We start from the raw sequence: 25,833 nt of genomic DNA on the forward strand, positions 1-25,833 counted from the left end.
GTTCAGTTCCAAAGGCTAGGGACAGAAGTTACACACAGACAGGTTTAAGCGATCATAAACTGATTTAGACCTGTAACAGAACAGAAGCTAGGTGTGCATAAACCAGTTTCAAAGTGGCTGAAAGTAGTTTAAGATAAAGCTGGTTGAATGTAGTATCAGACTTAACTGATTTGGGCCAAACTACTTTATGAAACTTCTGTCCCAAACCCGTTCCTGGTTCAAGTTAAATCACAGTCCCCCGGCTTCCCAGCCTGCATTCCAGTCCTGGGTTGGGCTGGGCTGTGCTGTCTGCTCCAGAGAGCAGGGATGGCCCCGCCCCTCTGCTTGCTAGAGGGAGCAGTGAGGGCTGGCTTACAAGGGTGGGGGGGCAAGCCCAGCTTGGGATGCAGCCAAGTCTACAGTGGGGGGACTGTCCCCCCCCCAGCAAACCCTGGATGAGGTCTGGGGCCAGGGAGGGAGGGAAGGGTTAAATACCCCTTCTCCTGGTAAAACTTACTGCTGGCTGCAACTGTGGACTACATATCTCAGAGGCACCTGGAAGCAGGAAGAGGAAGTGATGAGCAACCCCACAGAGTCCTGCTGCTGTAATTCTGGACTGCAAATCCCAAGAACCTCAGGGGCAGCAGGAACAGGAAGTGAGCACACAGCCAGACAGCTGTGTTCTAGTATTCCCTCCCCCTCCCCCCCAGATTCTGGCCTGAGCCACTGCAGGCATGTGGCTGTATTTCCTGAATCAAAGGTAAATGTCTGTTCACTCCTGTTTAAATTTAACCTATGCATTTTAGACTAACCTGCAAAGACTGAATTGATTCAGCCTTGGGCTTTTTAACTGTCTGTACCTAGCCTTAGTCTCATTCAGATAGCTGCTAAGATTTGCCTGGTAGTCATTTGTTCTGTGATGTTTTAATTAATAAAGGCATAATCTCTCATCTTCCACTTAGGGACCAGAAATAATTCCATGTTATCTACATGACCAATCACAACTAGCCAATACAGAATCAAGAGTGAAACAAGTAGTAATACTGAAAAATCGCTTGGAACCTCTCACAATTGATCCAAAAATTTTAAACACACCCATATAAACATGCAAACAGTTTCAGATAAAACAAATATATTTGAAAAAATTAAAGTACTCATGGATATTTCACAAGCAGAAGGAAAGGTTAAATTAATAAGATAAATTATTAATTGCAATTTATTCATTCAGCTCCACAGATAAAGAAATACTGAAAATTCTTTAAAATAAAAGAGTACAAAAAGTAATAAAAAGTTGAGCTACACCAGCCTCTCAAGTTGAAAAAAAAAATTTATAATGAGATACATAATTCAGATTGAAAGTGTTTACTTCGTTTCACAGCTTTTTCTCTTTCAGTATGTTTAGTGCACTAATGGAATATCGTGTGTTTGGCAGAGGAAAAGACAGAAAGGTACTTGCACTGAATGCTTTTTCTTAGAGACAAATTTTGTCTGTTTGTAGGCTTAATTTTGAAAGAAAGAGTAATAATGTAATTAATTGCAGGTTTTTTTTTTAATTTCAAGCACTTACTGTGCATGGAATACTTTATAAAATAGAAGCAGGATGTTTTCCCAAAATTGTTTTGGGTCAATAGATAGAATGATGATAACTCAGTATTTCTGATAAACTGACAACAGAATTAGGTAAAAAAAAAATTGTATAGAAGCTTGTGAAAATACAAACGGATTGCCTGGTCAAAAACTTGAGGTCCAGTCTAGAGCAGTGCTTCTCAAAGTGGTGGTCCACGGACCAGTGCCAGTCTGCAAGCCACCAGTTGCCGGTCCACAGCGAGTTGTCAGGAAAGAAAGAAATATATTTTCAGAAACATAACATAGATATGACATAGTGCCACAGTTCGTACATTCCAACATTCCAGGTGATGCCATATCGTGCAAGGTGAGGAAAGAGAAAGGAACAGCCGGTCACGCATTCATGTAGTGCTGTTACACGCAGTTGCTAACACTGGCTGAACCAGGCACCAGTCCCTGGCCCACTGGAAAAAAAACTGCCAGTCCACCACATCAGGTAGTTTGAGAAGCACTGGTCTAGAGTATCCTATTTGTTTGTCTGGAAAAACTGGATGGGTTGGCACTATAATACATGAATGGAAAGTACTTAAATGTTGCATCTACACACTGCTACACGGTGATATTGCTATGGTGTCATGCTTTAGTACTTTTGGAAGGAAGTACTGAAGTCTGGGAGGCGTGCTGAGGGAGATGGGCGCACAGGCGGTCTTCTCTTCCATCCTGCCAGTGAGCGGACGCGGCAGACGTCACGAGATGTGCATTGCGGAGACCAACTGGAGGCTACAGGAATGGTGCTTCGAGGCGGGCTTTGGCTTCCTCAGCCATGACCGGCACATCGTGATGAGAGACATGCTGGGATGGGATGGGCTCCACCTTTCCCCTAAAGGTAAGCGTGTGTTCTCTTCCAGGTTGGTGAACCTCCTTCGGCGGGCTTTAAACTAGGCTCGTCGGGGGAGGGGGAAGATGAGGGCGGAGGAGACGATGACATACCAGGCCCAGCAACAGCCAGCGAGCCCAGACCAATGGTCAAAACGGAGAAACAGGTAAGCGATAGGGGACGGGGCATTGCTGAGACTAGGGGGTCAGTGGGCACAACCGCTGAAGGCCTCAAATGCCTCTACACGAATGCTCGAAGTATGGGGAAGAAGCAGGAGGAACTCGCCCTCCTCCTAGCTGTCACCAGCCCTGACATAGTAGGGATCACAGAAACGTGGTGGGACTCATCGCATGACTGGGCGGTGAGTGTCAAGGGCTATAGGCTATACAGGAAGGACAGGATAGGAAGGAAAGGTGGAGGAGTAGCACTCTACATCAAGGAGGAATATACTTCCTCGTTAATTAGCATGGGGGTAGAGGGGGGGCACTCTGAGGTGCTCTGGGTTAGAGTAAAAGGCAGTCCAGGGGAGAGAGACTTAACGGTGGGAGTCTACTATAGACCTCCCAACCAGGGAGAAGAGCTCGACCTGGAATTCTTAGGTCAGCTTACAGAGGCAGTGAGGGCTAAGGATGTGGTCATCATGGGGGACCTAAACTTCCCAGACATCTGCTGGGAGGAGCAGTCAGCCAAGTCTGATCGCTCACGTCGGTTCTTAGCCAGACTGCAGGACCTCCATCTAACCCAGGAGGTGCACAGCCCCACCAGGGGAGACGCCTTGTTGGACCTAGTGCTGGCCACGGGTGATGACCTGGTGAGGGGGCTGCGGGTGATGGGCCACCTGGGAGACAGTGATCATCGCTTGCTGGAATTCACCATCCAGCGTAAGGTGGCAAAGGGCTGCAGCAAGGCAACAGCCCTAGACTTTAGGAGGGCTGACTTCAACAAGCTAAGGAGGATAGTTGGGGAAGCGCTGAGGACCCAGAGGGGAAGGGAATCAGATGTCGAAGGTGAGTGGTTGCTCCTTAAGGAGACGATCCTCCATGCCCAAAGGGAGGTAATCCCAACAAGGGTCAAAGGGAGCAGGAGGGCACATAAACCCCCATGGCTCACTAAGAGCATCCGGGAATGTCTCCTTGCTAAAAGGGAGGCATATACCCAATGGAGAGATGGGGTCATCGCCAAGAAGGACTATGTTATAGTCGCCCGAGGATGTAGGGGGGCAGTCAGGAGGGCCAAGGCAGAGTTGGAGATAGGACTAGCTTCCCGGATTAAGGACAATAAGAAGTCCTTCTTCAAATACATAGGGGGTAAAAAGAGGGTCCCGGGTAATGTGGGGCCCCTGCAGGACACGATGGGCAACTTAGTCATCACGCCAGATGACAAAGCTAACATATTTAACGATTTCTTTGCCTCTGTCTTCCTAAGTAGGGACCAGTTCAGCCACCTCCCTGCTGGGCCCCCCTCGGGCCCCGAGAGAGACACGCCTGGGCCAAGGGTTAGCGAGGAGTTAGTTAGGGTACTTCTGGAGAAGCTGGACGTGTTCAAGTCCGCTGGTCCGGACGATCTTCACCCTAGGGTTCTACAGGAACTGGCTGAGGTCATTGCGGGACCCCTGGCACGGCTCTATGAGCACTCGTGGTGCTCTGGCGAGGTGCCGGAGGACTGGAAGAGGGCCAATGTGGTCCCTATCTTCAAAAAGGGAAAAAAAGAGGACCCGGGAAATTACAGGCCAGTTAGTCTGACCTCAATCCCGGGTAAGCTCTTTGAAAAAATTATCCTGGCACACATCCAGGAGGGCCTTGCGGGGGAATGCATGCTCAGGGGCAACCAACATGGGTTTATCAGTGGCAGGTCTTGTCAGACCAACCTGGTGGCCTTTTACGATCAGGTCACCAAATCATTAGACGCAGGGGTTGCTGTGGATGTAGTCTTTTTGGACTTCCGGAAGGCTTTCGACACTGTCTCTCACCCTGTCCTCATCAAAAAGCTGAGAGACTGTGGTGTCGATGCCCACATGGTCAAATGGGTCGCCAACTGGTTGGAGGGCCGCACCCAGAGGGTGGTAGTGGATGGGTTCTTCTCGACCTGGAAGGATGTGGGCAGTGGGGTTCCGCAGGGCTCGGTCCTCGGGCCTGCACTGTTCAACATCTTCATCAGTGACTTGGATGAGGGGGTAGAAAGCACCCTGTTCAAGTTTGCTGATGACACTAAGATGTGGGGGGATGTGGGTGCACTAGAAGGGTGCAATAGGCTACAAGCTGACCTTGACAGGTTGCAACGGTGGGCGGATGAGAATAGGATGGGGTTTAACACTGATAAGTGCAAGGTGTTGCACATGGGGAGGAAGAACCGGCACCACACTTACAGGTTGGGGAACTCTCCTCTTGCCAGCACGGAGACGGAAAAGGATCTTGGAGTCGTCATTGACTCCACGATGAACATGGGCCGGCAGTGTGGGGAGGCAGTCAAGAAGGCCAATCGTACCCTATCATGCATCCACAGATGCATCTCGAGCAGGTCCAGGGAGGTGATCCTCCCCCTCTATGCGGCACTGGTCAGGCCGCAGCTGGAGTACTGCGTCCAGTTCTGGGCGCCACACTTCAAGAGGGACGTGGACAATATGGAAAGAGTTCAGAGGAGGGCCACTCGTATGATCAGGGGTCAGCAGGGCAGGCCTTATGAGGATAGGCTACGGGACCTGAACCTGTTTAGCCTCCACAAGAGAAGGCTAAGGGGGGACCTTGTGGCCTGCTACAAACTGGTCAGGGGGGATCAGCAGGTATTGGGGGAGTCCCTGTTCCCCCGTGCGCTGCCAGGAGTGACCAGGAATAACGGTCACAAACTGGCGGAGGGTAAGTTTAGATTAGATATTAGGAGGCGCTACTTCACAGTCAGGGTGGCTAGGGCCTGGAACCAGCTTCCAGGGGAAGTGGTGCAGGCTCCGAGCCTGGGGATTTTTAAAAGGAAGTTAGATGAGCACCTTGCCGGGGTCATCTGACCCCGGTGCTCTTTCCTGCTAAGGCAGGGGGTCGGACTAGATGATCTACCTAGGTCCCTTCCGACTCTAGCTACTATGAAACTATGAAACTATGGAAGTACTAAAGCATGGCACAGTACAGGTGGTTACTGAGCTGTGTACGGCCGCACAGGTAAATTTTGTTGCTACACTGCCATAGCAGTGCGCTATACCCGGTGAGCATGTTGCTACAGTGACATAGCTTGCAATCATGTGTAAAACACACGTGATTGCTATGTCGCTGTAGAGTGACCTATAGACATCCCCAAAGCATTTTTTACTTCAGGATTATCAAACCATTCATTCCAGAATTGGAATGGTTTTATCTAGTTATGGCTGGATTAGGTTCAGTGGAGATTCCACCAAAAAGACCTGCCCTGTAAAAGTTTACCTGTTAAACATTAGGTTGATACCATGACATTTTCTTTATAGTGCATATAGTTCAGGCATGATGCTGTATGATCAAAGAATACTTTGAATATTGGAGTTTTAGGGTTATCAAATTAAGATCTGCATAATAAGAAGGGTTAGAGGCCAAGCTGAAAAAAGACCATAGATATGTCCAGATCTTTTAGCATAAGATGCTGGTTATACTTTGGTATCAAAACAGAAGCCATGTGGGCTATGAAAGAGTAAAGAATTAGACTCAAGAACTACTGAAAATACTACTCCAACAGCACCTAGGAAGGCTTTAAAGATCTGAAGCTTAAATTCCTCAACAGACCTTGGGTCTATTATTTAATTATACACATCATCAGGCATGACATAATTGCTACTTTGTAAAAAAAAAAAAAAGAAAAAAATATTTTTGGGGTATGTACAGATGCTGTAAGTAATGGTCAGTCCTGCCAATCATACAGATTTGATTGTATTCTATTGGGGGTGAGAGGCAACTGGATGCAGTAGATAGCAACGCATCTGATCATGAACCAGCATAAGATCTTACAAGACTACTGAAGACATAGTCATTTAGAGTATCCTAACAACTACCTGAAATCACCCCAAGGATCATACTTACTGAGCCAGCCCAGGGCCAAAGAAACAGCAACACAGATGTGAGAGATCTTTTAGCCTCTCCTTCCATTAACAATCTGGCCCAGTGGGAACTGCAGGTATTCAACATTTGTTAAAATGAGGTCATTTTTTTTCCTTTGATGTCTTGCTATGGATTTAGAATGCTAATTTTTTTTAAAAAATTTTTTTTGGAGGGGGAGGTCCCCTACTAAGTATGCCATAACAGGAAAGTTGTCACATACAGAAGAGTTAAAGCAGTTAAAATTTTGAGTTACAAAAAAAAAAAAAATACATAGTGCTATTATAAAAATGACGACAGTGATTTGCTTTAATAAATTCTTTCCATGTTATTCTCTTTTTCCAAATAGTTGAATTGTTAACCAGCAGGGCCAATGGGTTTTTCAATTTTTCTTATTTTCTTTACTCAAAAGAATCACAAAGCTACAGTCGATAGTTGTTTTTCCAACTTTATCACTGGCTACATCAACTAGGACCCCAAACATATGCCCATCTTTGTTTAACTTCTCTTGTTTTAAGGATATTATATTATTGTTGTTACATAATTTCACTTATCTAAATGAAAAATACAAAACCAAATACATTCATAAACTTATACAAGATCCTAATAGTAAGAATACAATTTGCTTTGCTTTAATTTCTAGAGATGTGATACAAAAATAATATACTTACAATGAGTGCTTACATAGTTTAGATATTCTAAGATTGCCAACTATATTTAAACTGCATTGCATGCTGCTCTTAAAAAGACGATTTTAAGTGAAAAAATGATTCATGCTAACTTTTTAGCTGCTGGAATTATTACTACATTGATTTGCTAAAAGAAAAATGGTATTATACTGCACAAATTGCTTATGAAAACCTGTGAATGTTAAGACATGAAAAAATGCCTAATATATATTCTGATATAAATTAAAGAACATAAATATTTCTCATAAGTTAAGTTATATTGTTTGTTTAGATGTTCCATTTCCTATTTTTGTGTGCAATCTTTAAATTATTCTTAGTTTGACCTAAATTTTCTATTCATTGTCTTGCTATATAATGTACTTAAGTAAAAATAGCTCATCATTCAGTGGTGGCCCAAATAAAAATATTAGTTAAAATTAATATAAAAATACAAATAGAAGGAGTTAATTCCTAAAAAAGTGAAGGCAAATGTGAAAAAAGAAACAACACTACAGAATTTATTATGTTGCAGTAATATGGGCTTTAGAGGTAGCCTGGCCAAGAAACTGCAAAATATCCTTAAACATATCCTTCAGTACCTGTGTTCTAGGTACCTCCGATCAACCAAAATTGTCCCACATCCTTTGAGGCAAGCAATACAAAATATTTCATATGCTCTAACCCAGGGAAGATTTTATAGTGTACATAGCTGCTGTTAGATTAAGCTGCAAAAACAATATAATCATAATATAAGCCTAATTTAATACACCTCCTGTTTAATTTCCACAATAAAAACATTCAAATTTTGGCTTTCCAGCTCCTGCAGATGTTAAACATTTTGTAGGTACCTAAGCCCTAATAATCACTACAAATCATATTTTATCTAAATATGCCTGAAGAACACAAAGATTACTGAAAACTGTTTAGATATTGCCTAGGCTCCAATAACCCTGTTAGAAAATGCACCGGAGTTGTGAACTCTAAGCACTTTCCAAAAGAGGTGTGTATTTACTGTGTGTATTCTAGGTTTTTTTAATTTCTTTGCCTTAGATTAAATGATTTCACTATCCCCTGCCAGTCACATTAGATATTTTTCTTGGTACTTCCTGTTAATGCTGATGAGAAGTACTACTTCCAAAAGCAAACCTTTCCCCTTATTCTTTACCCTATTTACGTCACCAGCACTCAAGTTATTAAAATAATGTCAGAGTGATATAAATTGCCATTCATTATTGTAATGTGTATGTGACTGTAATCTGAGGTCATGTGATTTTATTCATGTATGTATGGAGAACAGATAACTCCAATATGATACAAGATTATGGTCCTGATCTTATACTCTCCTTCTCAGACAAAAGTGACAGAGCTTATATGTCTCTACTGCACAGTATGATGTGCCGTTGAGATACCTGAGCTAGCCCAGATATGGGGGGGAGAGGGGCGGCGGGGGGCCAGAACAGCTGTCCTAGCATGGGGCTACATGCAAGCTAATTTTCCCTCCTGAAAAAACTAAATTAGGGCTAGCTGGGGTATCTCTGTGCTGCAGTATGTTGTACCAAGTAGTGATATCAGTAGGAGTTTTACCTGAGTAAAGAGCATGCAAATAAGTATTATGAATGCTTCAAAGTGTCCTACTGACAGAAGAGCAAAGTTTAGGCATTTAATAACCAAACCTGCAAGGTGAAGTTTATTTGTATTTGTTTATTTGTGCTATACCCAGCACATCACCAGGGTAGTTAAGCTTATTCCAGTAGTATAAGTAGCCGCATGACTAACATCCATTTTGCATTTGTTCTTTCATTCTCCCAAAGTCTTCCCCAATTCACTTGCTAAAATGATCATCAATTCAATAGTTAATAGTAACACTGAAATCTGATTCACTGGGCTTTAGAAATTAACCTCTGTACTATCACTGAGTGATTATTTCAGGACAGGTTATCTGTAGATTCAGGCAACGAGCTGTTTGCGGATAGTTCATATTTAGAATTTTTTATATAAACTTGAGAGTTACAAATTTATTTTGTAACTGCTTATAATAATAATTTATTATGTTTTGTAACTCTTTATAATAATACCTGCTGACACTGGCTCTTCACAGTATGTCTCCTTTCCTTCTCCAGAATGGCTAATTACAAAGGTAGGACTGAGTACTACCTACTCTTTCATTCTTGTCCCACTCTAATTACACGACTTTCACTTAGTGCTGGCCCCTAAAACTTAGAAGCTACATAGAAAGGCCAATATCATTTTTAGCGGATTACTGGAGATAGTGTAAATACCATGAAATGCCAGTGAGTAATGGTGGATCATAAAGCAGTGGGAAGCATGACTGATCGTTCAAATGATCAATTTTCAGATATTCTAATTTCATAGATTTCATAGACATCAGGGCTGGAAGGGACCTCGGGAGATCATCGAGTCCAGCCCCCTGCCCAAAGGGCAGGAAGTCAGCTGGGGTCATAGGATCCCAGCAAGATAAGAATCCAATTTACTCTTGAAGATGTTCAATGTAGGTGCTTGAACCACGTCCGCTGGCAGACTGTTCCAGACCTTGGGGGCTCGGACAGTAAAGAAATTCTTCCTTATGTCCAGCCTGAAACGGTCTTGCAGGAGTTTGTGACCATTCGACCTCGTCATCCCATGGGGCGCTCTGGTGAACAGATGTTCCCCCAGATCCTGGTGGTCACCCCTGATAAACTTGTAGGTGGCCATCAGATCACCCCTGAGCCTGCGCTTTTCCAGGCTAAAGAGTCCTATGGCTCTCAGCCTATCATCGTAAGATCTGTTTTCCTGACCTCTGATCATGCGCGTGGCTCTCCTCTGGACTCTCTCAAGCTTCTCCACATCCTTTTTGAATTGTGGACCCCAAAACTGGACGCAGTACTCCAGCTGCGGCCTCACTAAGGCCGAGTACAAGGGGAGAATGACGTCCCGGGATTTGCTCGAGAAGCATCTATGGATGCACGCCAGCATTTTGGTCGCTTTACTAGCCGCAGCATCGCATTGCAGGCTCATGTTCATCTTGTGGTCAATGATGACCCCCAAGTCTTTTTCTTCTGTAGTACTAACCAACGTAGCACTGCCGAGCCTATAAGGGTGCTGCAGGTTTTTCCTCCCAAGGTGGAGAACCTTGCATTTTTCGGTGTTAAACACCATGAGGTTCTTGTCTGCCCATTTGCTGAGCTTGTCCAGGTCAGCCTGGATCACCCGCCTATCTTCTGGCGTGGATGCTTTGCCCCAAAGTTTGGTGTCATCGGCGAACTTGGCCAGTCCACTCCTGACTCCAATGTCCACATCGTTAATGAAGATGTTGAACAGTATGGGTCCCAGGACAGAGCCTTGAGGGACCCCACTGGTCACAGGGCACCACGATGAGTGACTGCTATCAATCACAACCCTCTGGGTCCGACCACGAAGCCAATTTCCCAGCCAGCGGATCGTGGTGGAGCCAAGGCCACAACTGGGCAGTTTAGCCAAGAGGTGATCACATCAATATTCTGTAAATCAGTGTTAGATAACTCCCATGTAGCAGTCTCTTCCTCTGTATTATCCCTACAGCCAGTAGGCCTCTGCGAAGTGGCTAGTATTCGCATCAGATTTGGCCAATTCGGAGGATAGTGATTCAATTCAGGTGAATCTGATCTGGAGACTCAGCCACCGCCGAATCGGTCAAATCTCCAAATCAGACAGGCCCCATCCCTCGTCCTCTCTCCCAGCCCCATCAATGGCTGCCCTATCTGCCCCCAGCCTCCTGGCTCTTAAAAGAAAAAGCCCCACACTCACTGCTCCTGCCAGGCAGGGGGGTGATCCCTGTGGCACTCTCCTGCCCCACAGTGTCTGAGGGAGCTCTGCCACAAGCCACCAGAAACCCCAACAGCTGTTGCAGCAGCTGGTGAGTGAGGTTTGTTTGTTTTTTAAAGAACTGGGAGCTGGGGCCAGGCAGGACAGCCAATGATGGGGTTGGGATAGCAGGCAGGGTTGGAGGCTTGTGGGAGAAAACAGCCCAGGTGCTGAGGATAGGTGGGGCAGCCATTAACGTGGCTGGGAAAGCAGGTGGGGGTCGGAGGGCACTCAGGGAGGCTGATGGACCCGGAAGGAGGGAGTGCCCTAGCGGGGGCACCCCCCTCCTCCAGCGCTGCCCCTCACCCCCTACTTACTGGCACGGAGTCTGGGTCTAGCTCCCTGTGGTGGTGAGTGGGGACTGCCTGAATCTCCAAAGCTCTCCAAATCTTTCTGAATTGATTTGGACCTTTTTATTGGTCTCCCAATTCGATTTGGCCGCTGAATCTCCTCTGAATCGAATCAGCACCCCAAGCTTCACACAGTCCTAACAGCCAGCCTCTTAACCTCTATGGCCCTCTGTCTGTCTCTCCTGAATTCAAGGATTCATTAACAAATCTCCCTGCCATTCACAACCCTACACTCACACCCTCGTTTTACAGTGTCCCATGCTAGATATCTTGATGTTTTCTCCTCATCCAGTTTTCCCTCATTTCCTACCTCTGTCTGCAAATCTGAAATCAGAAGCAAAAATATTTATTTTTACAAACATTTTAAAGTAATTTTAAATGCTAAGCTGCCTATAAGCAATAACACCTCTGCACCAGGGCAGGCCCAGATGTAGCCACAAGTAACAGAAAAAGAGGAAAAGATTAAAAATGGATAACATTACTGCATCCTGCCAATGTATAAACACACACCTTACTATGCACAGCTTCTCTACTCCCAAACCCAAAGGCCAGGTATAGACATCACACCTTTACTGGTATAAGTGATCAGAAATCAGCCTTGATTCAGAACAGAACAGAACAGAAATTCGGCGCACACAGACTGGTTTAAAAATGGTAGAACCTGGTCTAAGATTTGCACCCCACTACCAAAGGGCAAATGTATGTTCTATTTGCTACCGATCTAAACTATGCCGCTTATAGAAAACTGCATAACTCAGACAGATTCTGCCTCAGGCTTTTTGAATATCTGTACCTAGCCATAATTCAAGCCATCAGAGCAAATATTTTCTTCACCCTGGTCCAGAAAAACACAGTGTGCAACAGTTAGCTTAATCGTCCTTTTGCCAGAGGCAAAACACAAGAGTCCTTAATTTACATAGTCTTTTTTTTTAAAGCAACACACAGTCCTTCAGTTTCTCAAGTTCTCCTTTGCATGACCCTGTTGCATGGCAGAGCTAGCCAAGCACTTCCTTTTCCCCTCAGGGCCCCTCCCTGAGCAATCCACTAGCTCCCTTTTAGAATCCTGCTTCCTTAAGTCCCTAATTAGAGGCCTTTCCTGCCTGAATCTGGGGTGTCTCAAAGCTATTTTATTATATAACTTTATCATTTTCCCCTGAAACCACTTCTTCCTCTTCTTCCCCCACTCTCAAAAAAGCACACACACACACAAACAAACTTAAAATAAACTGCTGCCAGATGTCCAAGCTATTTTGGATATATCCTATGCTAAATTTTAAGGTAAAACCTCCTATCAGTAGAATGTTTACTCCCTCTCCCCCCGCCCCCTGCCAACTAATTATCATCTCAATACCCAGAAGCTTTGCTCTGGGAAAAAAATGCCAAATTTCTGGGAAGATTTGTTCATTTGTAATTGGGGATAAATAAGGAGTAGCTCACTGAGACTATTCTGAAAATGGCCTCATAATAGGAAGTTACTTTCAGCCTCAACCAGAAGTACAATCAGTGCTGCCATAAAATGGCCAATTGCTTGCCATATACTGAAATTTCTTTTTTGGAAAATGCCTGGTTTTTTGTAGTACACTTTTTGGTTACTGAACTCAACGCCAGCAAGTTACTAAAATGCATAAAGAAAGTCAAGATGTTTAGTAACTTTAAACTTTCTGTAGAGCTGAACTCTAAGTCCAAAAAAACCCAACAACCCTTATTTTGACAAAGGCATAACAGTACTAAATTACAATCATACAATACATACCTTCTGTCTAAACTATACATCCTGTGTGCACTTAGCAACATCCAATAGAATTCAGAACAAGTGACTTAGAGAAAACAGACACACACTCTCTCTCTCTCTCTCCTTATAGCTTTCTTTTTCATGTAAAGCTGCTCCCAAAAAGATCATTTAATTGATGTGCATTATAGCAAATATCTTCCTTTGGAAACACTTCAAACAAGGCAAATTCCACGAGAGACAAGGCTATTGCCTAATACGCTGCAGTGATATGACCTCTTGACCACAACTTTTCTGTATGTGCATCACAAAAGGCCCTTAACACCTGTCATTTCCAGATATTAATAAAAACATTAAAAAAAAAAAAACTGTAATAGCATTTGAACAGAAATAGGTGAAACCAGATGCAACCTCATTTGGTATTTCTATACATTTTAACCCCTGCTCCCCCAAGATAAATATTTTAATTTTTGACTGGTTACTATTCATTTTAAAAATCTTGAAGCCAATATAACAGCTATCTTAAACTGCCTCCAAGCACAGCTCTTACCTTAGCTTTCATTTGAAGAGAGAATTTTCTGTCCCACAAATGTGACAGAATTGACATACTTTTTAAATTGGTTTCCATAGTATATAAGAGTGGTGGTGCAAGGCATGTGCAACCCAATACTTTGTGTTCATAGAAATCTAATTTGTTGTTCACTTGTGCGTTTTTTATGAAAACTTTTCTCAAATATACAGTACCTCAGGTCTGGGGTGAAAACCTAGCCTCAAAGAAACCAGTGAGGCCAGTATTTTACATACTAAACATACACTGTTAGAATCAGAATACCTAGAAAAAAACAGCAGTGAATACAAAACAGCACGATAACTATGTCTCAATTTATTTGTCGTTTTTTCTTTTTAATCAGAATTCCTCCTTCTTACCTCTGTTGTAGCAGAGGAGGAAAAAACTGGAGGTGGAATTTGGCAGAAGGAGTGTGTCAGCCTTCCAGCATCATTCTCACCCTGCTCATTCTTCACAACTTTCTTCAGTGGATACTCTGTAGGCCTGCAGTTCCCCCAAATAGGGAAAGAATAGGCTGGATAGGGCTCAAAGAACAACGAATCTAGGCAGTACTGTTCCATCTCAATCCTGTGGGGATTCAACATCCAAATTAGTACTAATTGCAACATCATTAACTTAGATGGGTTCCACTTTGTATTCTTAAATATGTCTTTGAGGAACCATGATACCATGGAAACAGGAAGTCCTAAAGTTGTGTGTTAAGATGCAGGACTTCTATGAGGGTGATTGTGGCATCCAAAAAAAATCATATAGAGTCCATAGGCAACTTGGATAAACAAGTTCATGAGATTTCTCAGCCACACGAAGGGTTGATTTATATAAGAGATGATATGGATGAAAAGCTTGTAATGACTGCATTGTAACTAAAGGTTGGCTCATGCTTTAATAAAAAACACTTTTTAGCAGTTAATGACCCAGATCTTCAGCTGAATCTGAAAACAAGTGTGTCATTTGCTTCCACCAAAACAACAGGGTGTAATCATAAACAGAGCTTTTCAGTTTTACTGGGAGGTGAACTGCACAAATGTTTATGAATATGCATTCAACTAATGCATCTATTCTAGTCTATTGGCTACACAACACAAGATTTTGTTTTTTAAAAATGCCTAAACAAACATTTAGCTCAACTGTTCCACTCTACAGGGTATAAATTATGCACTGAAAAACAAGGAAAAACCAATCCATTTTGTACTTACTGGAATATATTTTTTCTTTCAGGTAAATAATGCACTTTGAAAATGGCCATATATTTATCTGAAAAAACATAATAGCTCTAAGAGAGTTGTTCTGGTCTCCTGGGTAAATGCTATGCATTTTATGTTTTCCTAACAAAAAAATTAACCATCCATAAAGCAGGGTGGATTGATTTAAATAAAAGTGATTTAAATCACCAATTTCAATCTTGATTTAAATACGCAAGCAGGAAACCTTGATTTAAAATCGTTGATTTTTAACCTCATTTTGCACTTTTGGGTTATTTTTTAAGGAGGGGTTCATTTTCATTAGCTGATTTAACCATTGGTATATAGAGACTTGCAGACAAATAAACTTTAGCAGAAAATATGGTACCTGTTTTAGCTAGTTATGAGTATGGACTCAATCTACATACACTTATTAAAGCAATGCATGTTTTAATACATTTACTCTTCATTTTATTATTTGAACTAAGTATAAAGGCTTCTTTATCAAGTAATAATGCTTTGCTTTGGAAGCATCTCAAGCTACACTTGGAAAGATATCATAATTCAATTTAAAATGTAAAAACAGTAGCATTTAGCTGTATTAGTTAAATTTTAGTTTTGTATTAGTATTTGTATTAGTTAGGCTAAGTAATGAATACATAAGAAACAGAAGTTTATCAAAACATATTTTGCATTTAAAATTAATTGAATTATTAAATAATAGAAAGATTAACTCTAAGTCCAAATTTGCAAATTCATTCTGGTCACCTTTGTCCAAATTTTTAGAGGTGCCTAAAAGATACAGTTAGGTGTTTACAGGGATTTTCAAAGTGCCTAAGCAAGTAAGGTACTTGAATTCCAAAGAAATCAAAACCATAGATTGGAAGTCGAAACAAGCTTATCTGGTTTTTCGATTCCCATTAGGTTTTCTACCTCTGAACGAACTAGTTCAAATGAAGAAGATATACTTTCTGCACCTGCTAGCCAAACTGAAACCAAAAGCAATTAAAGCAAAAGCTTTTTTGTTCAAAAGAAATTGAAAGTACTGACATTTTGAAACATGTAAATATTAGTATTCATCCACTGAAAGACCAAAAATAATACAGGTGCTTAAAATGCAATACATGACACTGTAATATACTCATAAAGCTTCAATGGACTAAAAAATAAGTACATTTTCCCCTTGAACATGTCTCTAATTAAAAAGCAACACCTTTTAAGTCATTAAAATTTGAGTAGAACTCTAATGAAACACCTAATGTAATTTCCCACATAAAGAAGGGGCCACAAGATAAGGACTTTAAGCTTAAATAGTCTTTTTTTTTTTACCAGTTGGGAATATGGGATGCCAATAATACAAATCAACACTAAAGGTTTACTTTAACTTTCACATTAATGTTTTTACTACTATAACAACCGTAGGCTATTATTATTTTTCAGCAGCTATACAGGATTTTTACTTTCTCACTTATCTATTAGATCAAGCATTTCAACGCATGGTGAAGTCAATGCAACCTTCCCTCTTCAAGGATTTTTCAATATAGATTTATTGTTTTGAATATATAGTAGTAATACTTACTGGATGCATCTACAAATGCAAATGCTCTGGGGTGGGTTTACCCTAGAGTGTTTTACTCTAGGGTAAACCCACCCTGGGCAGGCATCGACATGTGTGGGGAGGCAGGAGCAGATTTGCTGCTCAGGGCAGCAGTCTGCTCTTGCCCGTACAGGCCCTGCACTGGCCCCCTGAAACAGCCAGGGGGAGCTATAGGCTAGCACCCACCTGTCTGCTGCTGGGGAGGGCTCTGCCACCAGAGCCTGGGCTGGGAGCTCCCTGCTGCTGGGGGCACTGCTGCAGCCTGGGCTCCAGTGATGGAGCACCACACAGCAGGCAGCTGCTGGGGACAGGGGACAATCTCCCACCCCCTGCTGCCTAGCTGACTAGGAGCACATTTTCTCCCAGTCAGCATCTACACATGGCATACTGTGTAGTAATTACTCCTGCGTAAATTTGTAAATTTGTAAATTACTGTGCAGTAGGCATCTGCACATGTAGATGGTACTGTTTACTGCACAGTAATTTGCTCTAATGTTGAGTAAAGTGTCTGGTGTAGATGTGTCCATTGTGTATTTTGTCATACCTCCTCTAAACTTTCATTGTAAAGAAAAATTAAAAAAAAAAAATCATCATTTAAATTTGTTTTCAAGAGAAACTTGCACTGTAAGTAAAATGCTGCGTATGCTTTCTTGATTTGTCAAATTTAAAACAAAAAACATTTTGTCAACATGGATACAAAGTATTTATGGCATTACCAATTTAAAACTTTGATTTTTACATTGATTTTGCAGGATACTATATGATAGACTAGGTTCCTAAAAATGCCATAAATACCAATGTGTTTGCTAGAAGCTATTGCTTAATATTTTTCATACCAATAAATGATGCTATATGGCAGTTTGGGTCGGAGCTGTTATATTGTGAAGTATGAATAGCTGAATCTGTACGGACTACATATACTATAATCTTGTATACTGATAAAACTTGGAATTCTTCATCATTCATTTTCACATATACCTAACACACCAAAAATTAGAGAGGATGCTTCAGGAGCTATCTTTTATATTGCTAATGTTGACTTGCTAGGATTCAGACTTTAACAGATTCTAGGTCAGGCAACAGGACCAAATTAGAACAAGCTTATATTCAATCTCAAGCCTGCATGCTTACTCTCTTCATATTGATTCAATTTACAAGTATAGGAGGGCATGTTAGCTCAACAGGTATAATGACAAATCTTTTTAGGGAAAGTAATTGACTAGGGAAGTGAAAATACAAAACTTGACAACAGTCAACAACAGGATAAAAAATTTAAAATCTTTAATACATTAATAAAATATACATGTCTATGAAGCATATGCAAACTATTTCACTCTAAATGAAAACTTTCTTAGGTAAATTAACAGCATATATATATTTTTAAATAACTGTTATTTGAATGCTTATCCAATAAGAGATATTAAAGAAATGTTAATTGTTGGGATTTAATCCTACAAGACTATATAAAATTTAAACACATACCCCTCTAAATTTTAATTCACTAGTTTCTCTGTACTGTAGGTATTTCAGTATGTGAAATGTGTGACTTCACAGATTTCTGGGAACTATATAATACTCAGTTGGAATTATCAGCGTTAACATTTTAATTGCTTTTTCTATTAATTTGGATCTTTAGAACATATTTTCTAGTATTCATCTTTTTAGCATCTTGAATATCCTTTTTCTTTTAAACTTTCAAAACTTATCTGTAACTGCAAGAGAATTTTCCCAACGTGTATAGTCTAAATAAATTCAGAAACCACACTACAAATAGATGGAACAGTGCTACCATACTTACTAAAGAAAAACAAAATCTCAGTAATACATATAATGTAACTATACTCTAAGAGATTCACTGACGTGTTCAAAAAATAGGGCCACAACTCCAACACTGTGTTCACATATTGTAACACTACAAGCAAATATATTAAGTGTAGTTCTGCTTATTATTGTTAACACAAATTGTTCATATTACCATTAAATGTGTGATTTCAAGGTTCTCTTCCAGGTGTGAAGCTCTGAGAAATGCTGCATATGTGAATGAAAAAATTAAATTATAAACACAATAAATTATTTTCATGAAAATTCTACATAATATAGAAATAATACAATTATGTCATGTGGAGACCTTTGTGCAGGTGAAGTGAAAGGAAATTGGGTCAGGAAGCTGACATGCAGCTCTTCAACCTGGGGCCAGTGTTCAGGTTTATAGTGATGTATTCCTAACTCTACTGCAAGTTCAGTCTTTAAAAGGACATCACAGCAGCAAGTATTCCACATTGCCTGTAGTTTGTGGTACCACTCTGGGTTGAGACGGTCTAGGGTTAAGATAACTTCTTCAATGGAATACTCCAATATCAGGACACAGAACCTTAACTTGGATATACAAAAATTCTAAGAAATTCTTCTGTTATATAGAAGAGTTACTGAGAAATATAGTCTTACTCCAAAATAGGATTTCCTTATCCTGCAGGTCTCCTTAAGTCCTTGGCAGATTCACTGATTTAAGGATAATCATAAATTAGGCTTCTACAACATTCAATATCCACACTAGTGCATTTTTCTTTGTTGTCTGAACTCCTCAGCAGGTACTTTAACTTCTTAGAAATTTTCTCTCTCTATCCAACTACTGACTCTGTAGATTTGAATTTTGCTTCTCTTCCAGTGTGTTTAAAAAAACCCATTAAGTTCAATGGAGTTAGTGTTCTTTTCCATGTTTATTCTAGACAGACACACATTACTTGGGGTGCTGCATCTCAGGTTATGACAACCTGGTTATGGTATTCCTTTCCTAGCCAACAATCCTGATCAATGCAGATACTTACCTAGATCTTGCTTTCACTGTGAGTTACTAATGCCTTTGCATTTTTTTGGAGGGGAGAAGGGGAAAGGGGCAGAACTATGCTGAAGATGACCACGACTCTTAGAAATGCAGAAGTAAAAGCAGAATTAGTATACTCATTTCAGATCCACTGCTCGAATGGCAACTATGTCAAATTAAAAATATTTGTTCTGGGGTAAAACAATTCAGACTCTATCACAGTCTAGGACTAAACAGTTCTCTTTAATCTCTAGAGGACTATAAAATAGAAAGAATAGGTTCCTTTTTCCTCTTTATTGTTAAGGAACCAGATAGTTGAGCTTCTAATTCTAGTACATGACATATGGTATGTATGTATCATTATATGTTTTCTGTGGGCAAAAGGACAAGGAATTGAAGAGGGGACCAAGTAACGACTCCAAAAAAAAAAAAAAAAGGAATCTGGTGAGTCATTTTAAGTCCTGGATAGGAACTGTCTGCCTGAAATTATTTTCTTCCAACTCCCCCTAAAACAATGGGGTTCAGTTCCCTAGAGAAGTTTCCAGATGGAGAAAAACACTGGCTCAGAAGCAGTCTTTTAAGACTTAACGCCGCTTGTGCCAGCTCCAGTAGCTTGGAAACTGACATTAGTTGGAACTGAAAGGCCAATCCCAATTCTTCTAGGTTATGGCTGAGGAGGCCCTAAGTTTTTAGGCTTATTTACAAGAAATAATGTTTTACCATATTTTTATGGTTATTTCTTCCTTGAAAACAGAACACAAATAAAGCATATTTCCAAAGCCACAAACCTGTAAACGTAGCCAGGGGAAATTACAAGTCACAACACTGCCTGTTATAACAGGGGCAAGCCTGTTAATCAAATCTCCAGCAGCATTTTTTTTTTTTCAAAATGGTTATAAGAAGAATGAAATCGATCTTAAAAGCGAAACAAGGAAAACAAGTGACATTAATCTGTAACTGTTTGCAAAGGTCTTCAATACACAAAAGGAAAGGTGGAAGTCACATATAGCAATCTAAGTCCCTATCATACTATTTTCTTCTGGCAGTTTTCTGTTTTTACAGTCCAAAGAAGAATCAAAAGCTTTCATCTAAATGGAGGAGTTCTGAAAGTTATTTTTTGAATATACCTTGCAAATGCTAGTTAAGTTTTCCAGGATCACTGTCAATTTCTGCTGTTCTTGGAAGATGGTTGTAGAGCTCATCATAGGCTCAAGGGGAAGCTTAAACTTCGCTTTCCTCCAGGCCCCTGTGACTAGACTGACCAAAGTTCCATTCAAGAACTTTTCTTCTGGTGGCAAACTTCAAAACTGGTTACTAGTTTTTTAGCTGAAACTTACTTCATCCTGTATGTAGAGTGAATAAAATAAACTATACAAAGGATCCTTCCCTTTCCAGTGACTTAGAGAACTCTGTTACTATTTTCTTGGTTTATTTATTCTTATCCTAACAAAATCTTACCCTTATTAATGGTTTAAAAGATGCTTGGAGCTATGATACAGATGAAGTAGCAATCCCATTTGGCTTTTCCCTTAACTAGGATACCCTGGACCCCAGTTCTTTATCCCTATAAAAGCCTTTGTGGCACCTAATTGTTTCCTAATCATTAGATAGTCTGTCAACTGTAGTGGAGACAAAAAGTGGTATAGAGAGTTTTACCTAAGACAACTGGTAAATCATTTAAAGTCTTAATATTCATATGGTTTAGAGACGAGGAAGCTACAAATGAAACTTGAGCATACAGAAGAGGTGGAGATCACAGTCCATTAAGTAGCTATTTAAAGAGGCAACAGAAAATTCATCTGTGCTCCTGGAGCCTCCTCTGATTTACACCCTACAGTAAGTTCAGTTACACTCAGGAAGATAAGTCGTTATTAGTTTTGATTTATAAAATAAGATCTATTATTACTCATATCACAATATCACTTTGAGCCTCCAAACAAAGAATCAAAGGTGCTGTTTTATGGGGCACAGGGTACATACGTAATAAAACTCAGCACATGCTCAAAGATTTCACAATCCTAATAGAGAAAACAGGTGGACCATATAGGCAAACTGATATAGATATATACACACTATTTATTATATATAACTATTATTCTAATATTATAAAAGCCTAAGTCTGTCTGTCCGTAATACTTTATTCTCACCGACTGGCTGACGGAAACAGCCAGAGTCCTTCAAGCATAGAGAGCGCTGCCATGATTTTGAAGCCACGCTGAGGGCCAGACAGAAGGCCACTGCTGGCCTTGGCACCCCCACCCCGCTCCCTACAAGAAGCAAAACAATGGCAGCATGGGGCATTAGGTGGTGGCACCCCATCCCAGCCCTCTTCCCCTGCCCCCGTCGTTCTTGATGGGCAATCGGCTAGTATATATTATAACTAGTGTACACTTACAATAGTTATTATGTATAGATATTATACACTTATATATTATTTAGTATATTTATATTATATATATTTTTTAACACATATTGTTTATTATAACTATTTAAACGTTCTTCTGTAAACTCCATCTATCACCTACAATTATATATTATTATATAAATTTTAATTTCCTTCTGTAAGTGTTATAGCAGGGGTTGGCAAAATTTTTGGGCAGAGTGCCAAAAACACCCACAACCTTGACTTGTAAGATGTTGGTATGGCAGGGGCAGATGGTGGAGGAGCTGTGAAGGGCCCAATCCTTGCTATGACAGTGCAGCCCCAGCCTCTTTCCCACCATCTTCCCCAAGGCACATATACACCTGCCGCCAGCAATAAGTGGACCCTGGTGCAGCCATTTGCAGCCAACCAGCTGCCTGCCACAACTGGCCCATGCTCTGGGCAGCCCTTGCTGCCTGCCATAGAGCTACAGTTGCTTGCAGCAGGCAGCAAGGAGGCTACAAACGGCTGCACCAGAGTCCAAGCTCATTGCTGTTGGCAGGGGCACACATGTCTTGGGGCAGACAGCGGGGAAGAGGCAAGGGCTGCACTGCCACAACAAGGACGGGGCTCCTTGTGGCTCCCCTACCATACATCCTGAGACACATGTGCCAAGCAAAATGCCTCTGTGTGCCACACACCAGTACACATGCTGGGGGTTGCCTACCTCTGAGTTACCCTCTGAGTTATAGCTTTTTTATGGTGTACGTGTGCCTATATGGTCCACCTGTCTCTAAAGAGGGTGTGTGTGTGTGTGTGTGTGTGTGTGTGTGTGTTTGTCACACAAGGAATGCCCATGCTATAGTGAGTCCTGTGATGGCAGCTTTTGTAGATGTACCCAGAAGACAGATCTAGTATCAGCAGTAGCATAGCTATGCCAGTACAGACCTCAGGATGGTCTACATAACCCACTCAAAAGCCCATCTACACTGAGTTCTATGCCAGTGAATGCACCATCATCTATAACTGAGCCAGCAGATTTAAATCTAGTGCAGATATATCTATAAAGACTGCAATCATTGAAGAGGATAGCATCTAGGACAGACTCTCCCAGGAATTTCCATTACTCTCAGTTCAGCATTCAAATATTTCGAACATGATACAATGCCTACCTCTTCCTCCGGCTATTCAGATAGGAGTGCATACTCCTATGAATAGCCTGAGAAAAAGTTAAGCATTGTATCACGTCCTAAATATTTACACACTCAGGCTTAGCTTTCTCTCTTGGTCCAACTATTTCCAAATGTTTTGTCAGACTGCTCATTAAAAATGAGTTAGTGCTGCCCATCACAACCTGGTCCAATACTACTTTCTAAACAGACTCCAATCTGCTGTGAGGGAATCCAGCTACTGAATCCCACCAGCCGTTAAGCTCCCAGGAATGGGTAATTATTGATCACTCTTTCTAGCTTAGGTGTGGAGCCTAGCATAGACTCAATGGCTGATGCTACTTTTAGTAATATTGGACTTTTTCAAGGAAAACTGTGAGTTTAAACACATTCTGTACAAGGAATTTATGCTGGTCACATCAGGTAAATTGTTTCCTAATGTGTGTGCGTGTGTGTGCGCGCACGCACTCTGTGATACAATACATGATTATAAAATTAAAGTGTATCTGTATAAAACCAACAAATCAAAAAAGGAGGAAAAAACCCAACCCCCCAAACAACTCTCGCAGCCAATTAATGGAAATATTGACACTACGTGAAGCACTAACATGACCAAAGGCACGTTTTAGCTGAAAGGAGCCAGAGCTGATATGCAAAGGTGAAGGAGAAGCCACCTCAAACCCAGGCCATGGAAAAAAAGAATATGAAGTGAAAGAGAGGATAAAGGGACTGAATCCATCTTGAAGGGGATACAGCATGGAGAGGGAGAGAGAACAGGAGACAGAATAAGTGTGGGGGGAGGGAAGAATCAAAAGCAGCAGGAGAAAAGGTATGTTGGTGAAGAAGAGAAGATAATTAATTTGCAAGCTGAAAATAAATTCCTAAATTAATAAACTGAATACCAAGTGATGCAGAGGTCAACAACAGTAACATTTATTGCCCTTTGAGGAAACGGTTCTCACAACTGGGCCCTGGAGCTACTCTAGACAACATTTTACTGCTAGTATCCCTTAGAGCTAGTCAATATTAATTTTATGAATTAGTCTCTAATATCCAATATCAGACTTTGTATTATGAATCAAGGAAACATACGGACACTTCCTATTAAGTAACAACAGTAAATGCTCAAGCCAGCCTTAAGTCATTTCTATAATTGCAGAGGCTCCACACCTATAGAAGTTGCTCTTTATTCCAAGGGGGATATGGTCCTGCAAGAATGCAAACATGTGAAGTCAATTTTAGTCTTGTGCATGTACACAGACTTTGCCTTCTCAAGTACACAGCCTCTCAACTCTGCCCAACCTGGCTTCCAGGGACTCCCCAATAAACAACCATTGCATGTGTCCTGAAATCCTATTGTATTTGGATGGTTGTATTTGAAAAAGGAAAGAAGGGTTTCGTCCTTGACTGACTGTCCTAGTCAGAGGATGTACTAAACTTTAAGCACAGTTAGCTGTTTGTTCTCTACAGATTGGCTGGGTTTACAAGCTGGGAAGGTGGTTGCCTCATATAATTTGTAAAGAAATTTCAATTTATTTCAAGAAAGACTTTCTGTGCACACTTTCACAAATAAAAGATCTGTTTGTTTCTGTTCTGAGACCCTTCAAGATACAGTCATGAAAAAGAGCCTATTTTCAGTATACTGACAGCACAGGAAGCTGAAATGCTTATTCATAGATATACAAAGAAGACATGAAATAAAACTTTCCTTTGTACCAAAGACCTGTATCAGTTTACTGTCATTGCTGTATACAAATTATAAGTCCAAAATTATTTATTTCACTTTGATTTTATCTAAATTAAGATATAATTTAAATTAGTTAAAATAAGAGTGGGGAAAATAGAGTTTTAGTGTCATTGTTCAAGGTATGCTCTCTTTCCATGTTTTCACCTTCCTCATTTTCTTTTACTTCACTGCATTCCTCTATATTGGGCTGCATCTACACACTCATTAATGTGCTTTTGCTAATGGGTATTGCATTTAATGCCTCTAATGTGAGGTACTAAACAAATGCGCCTTAGGCTGCCCTACTGAGCAGTAGTGAAAGTGTACACTTTTTTAGTGATGCGGAATGCGTAGTAACCTATTTTACTGTGCAATAGCATACTAGCATGGTTTTTGTTGTAACACTTTAATGCACAGTAAAGTAGGCTACTGTGTATTAAAGTGCATGTGTAGAGACGCCCACTGTGTATCATCCTATCTGTGGACCTCCATTGCCGTGCACCCACAAAGTTCCCTCCTCTTCTGTTTTTACCTATAAAATGCTGCCTTGGTTAATATATCTGCTGATACTTCTTCATTACCATGAGCCCTCTGCTATGGAATATTATAAAGTGCAGTTATAGGACTCCAGCTCTTCTTTATCTGTCTTATTTCTTGGTCATCTTTCCTTTAGTTCTGCCCTTGGATTTTACACTGATAATAAATTGTTTTTCAAGAACCAAGATGTTCTGACACTTCTAATATCCTTTTTCTGTGTTTTTGCTTTTCCCAAGTTTATTTCTGTCTTTCATTCAACTAACTGCCTGAAACACTAAAGTGCTTCTCATGGGCAAAGACAGCATCCTTAATACAACTATATCATGTTTCTCTCTTTCCAACTCAGTCCTGCCATTAATCTCCACTGTCTGCTGCATCAGTCTTTGACCCTGAACTTTTAATCCCTTCCCACAACTCTCATATCTACAAATGTACTTATATCACCACTCTTTTAGGACCCACTGAGATCTCAGTAAAGTTATTAAGAACTTTCCAATGACTTCACTGGGCATCGCATCAAAGGACTATCAGCTACTTTTGACTCTACTTCTGAAACCCTTATTCATGACATTGCCTCCTCTTGCTTAAAACAATGCAATTTCCTTCTCTATAGCCTCTATACCCCAGTTTTAGCTTTCCAGACTTCAACATGTACAGACTTATGCTTCTTTCTTGTACATACATATAGAAGCAGGCTGTCCATGTCATTTCTATCTTCAGACAACATATCTGTTTTCCTAATCATTTCAAGATCCTGCTCAAAAGTGTCTTTCTGACTTAGCTCCAGTCTGTAACACAGGTCTTGATTCTCCTG

At 41.0% G+C, this 25,833-nt stretch overlaps 1 protein-coding gene across 22 annotated transcripts in view; it reads right to left on the bottom strand.

Annotated features, from left to right (window-relative positions):
* The window catches only part of FOXP2 (forkhead box P2), a 651,774-nt gene that overhangs the window by 223,628 nt on the left and 402,313 nt on the right, over positions 1 to 25,833 (bottom strand). For 5 of the 22 annotated variants that reach the window (XM_090042265.1, XM_090042264.1, XM_090042250.1 and 2 more), the window contains exons 2-3: positions 18,380 to 18,432; positions 13,986 to 14,193 (exon numbers count right to left, since the gene is read on the bottom strand). The exons of 16 other annotated variants lie outside the window; for them this stretch is intronic. In XM_090042265.1, coding sequence (XP_089898391.1) covers positions 13,986 to 14,186 — 201 coding nt within the window. In that variant the 5' untranslated portion in view covers positions 14,187 to 14,193; positions 18,380 to 18,432. Of the gene's footprint in view, positions 1 to 13,985; positions 14,313 to 18,379; positions 18,433 to 25,833 lie in introns of those variants that run through there. One more of the 22 variants, XM_090042248.1, reaches the window with a different exon arrangement.

The sequence above is a fragment of the Crocodylus siamensis genome, chromosome 4, assembly GCF_052110815.1.
Source record: "Crocodylus siamensis isolate JL-2025a chromosome 4, ASM5211081v1, whole genome shotgun sequence".
Classification (NCBI taxonomy): Eukaryota; Metazoa; Chordata; order Crocodylia; family Crocodylidae; genus Crocodylus; species Crocodylus siamensis.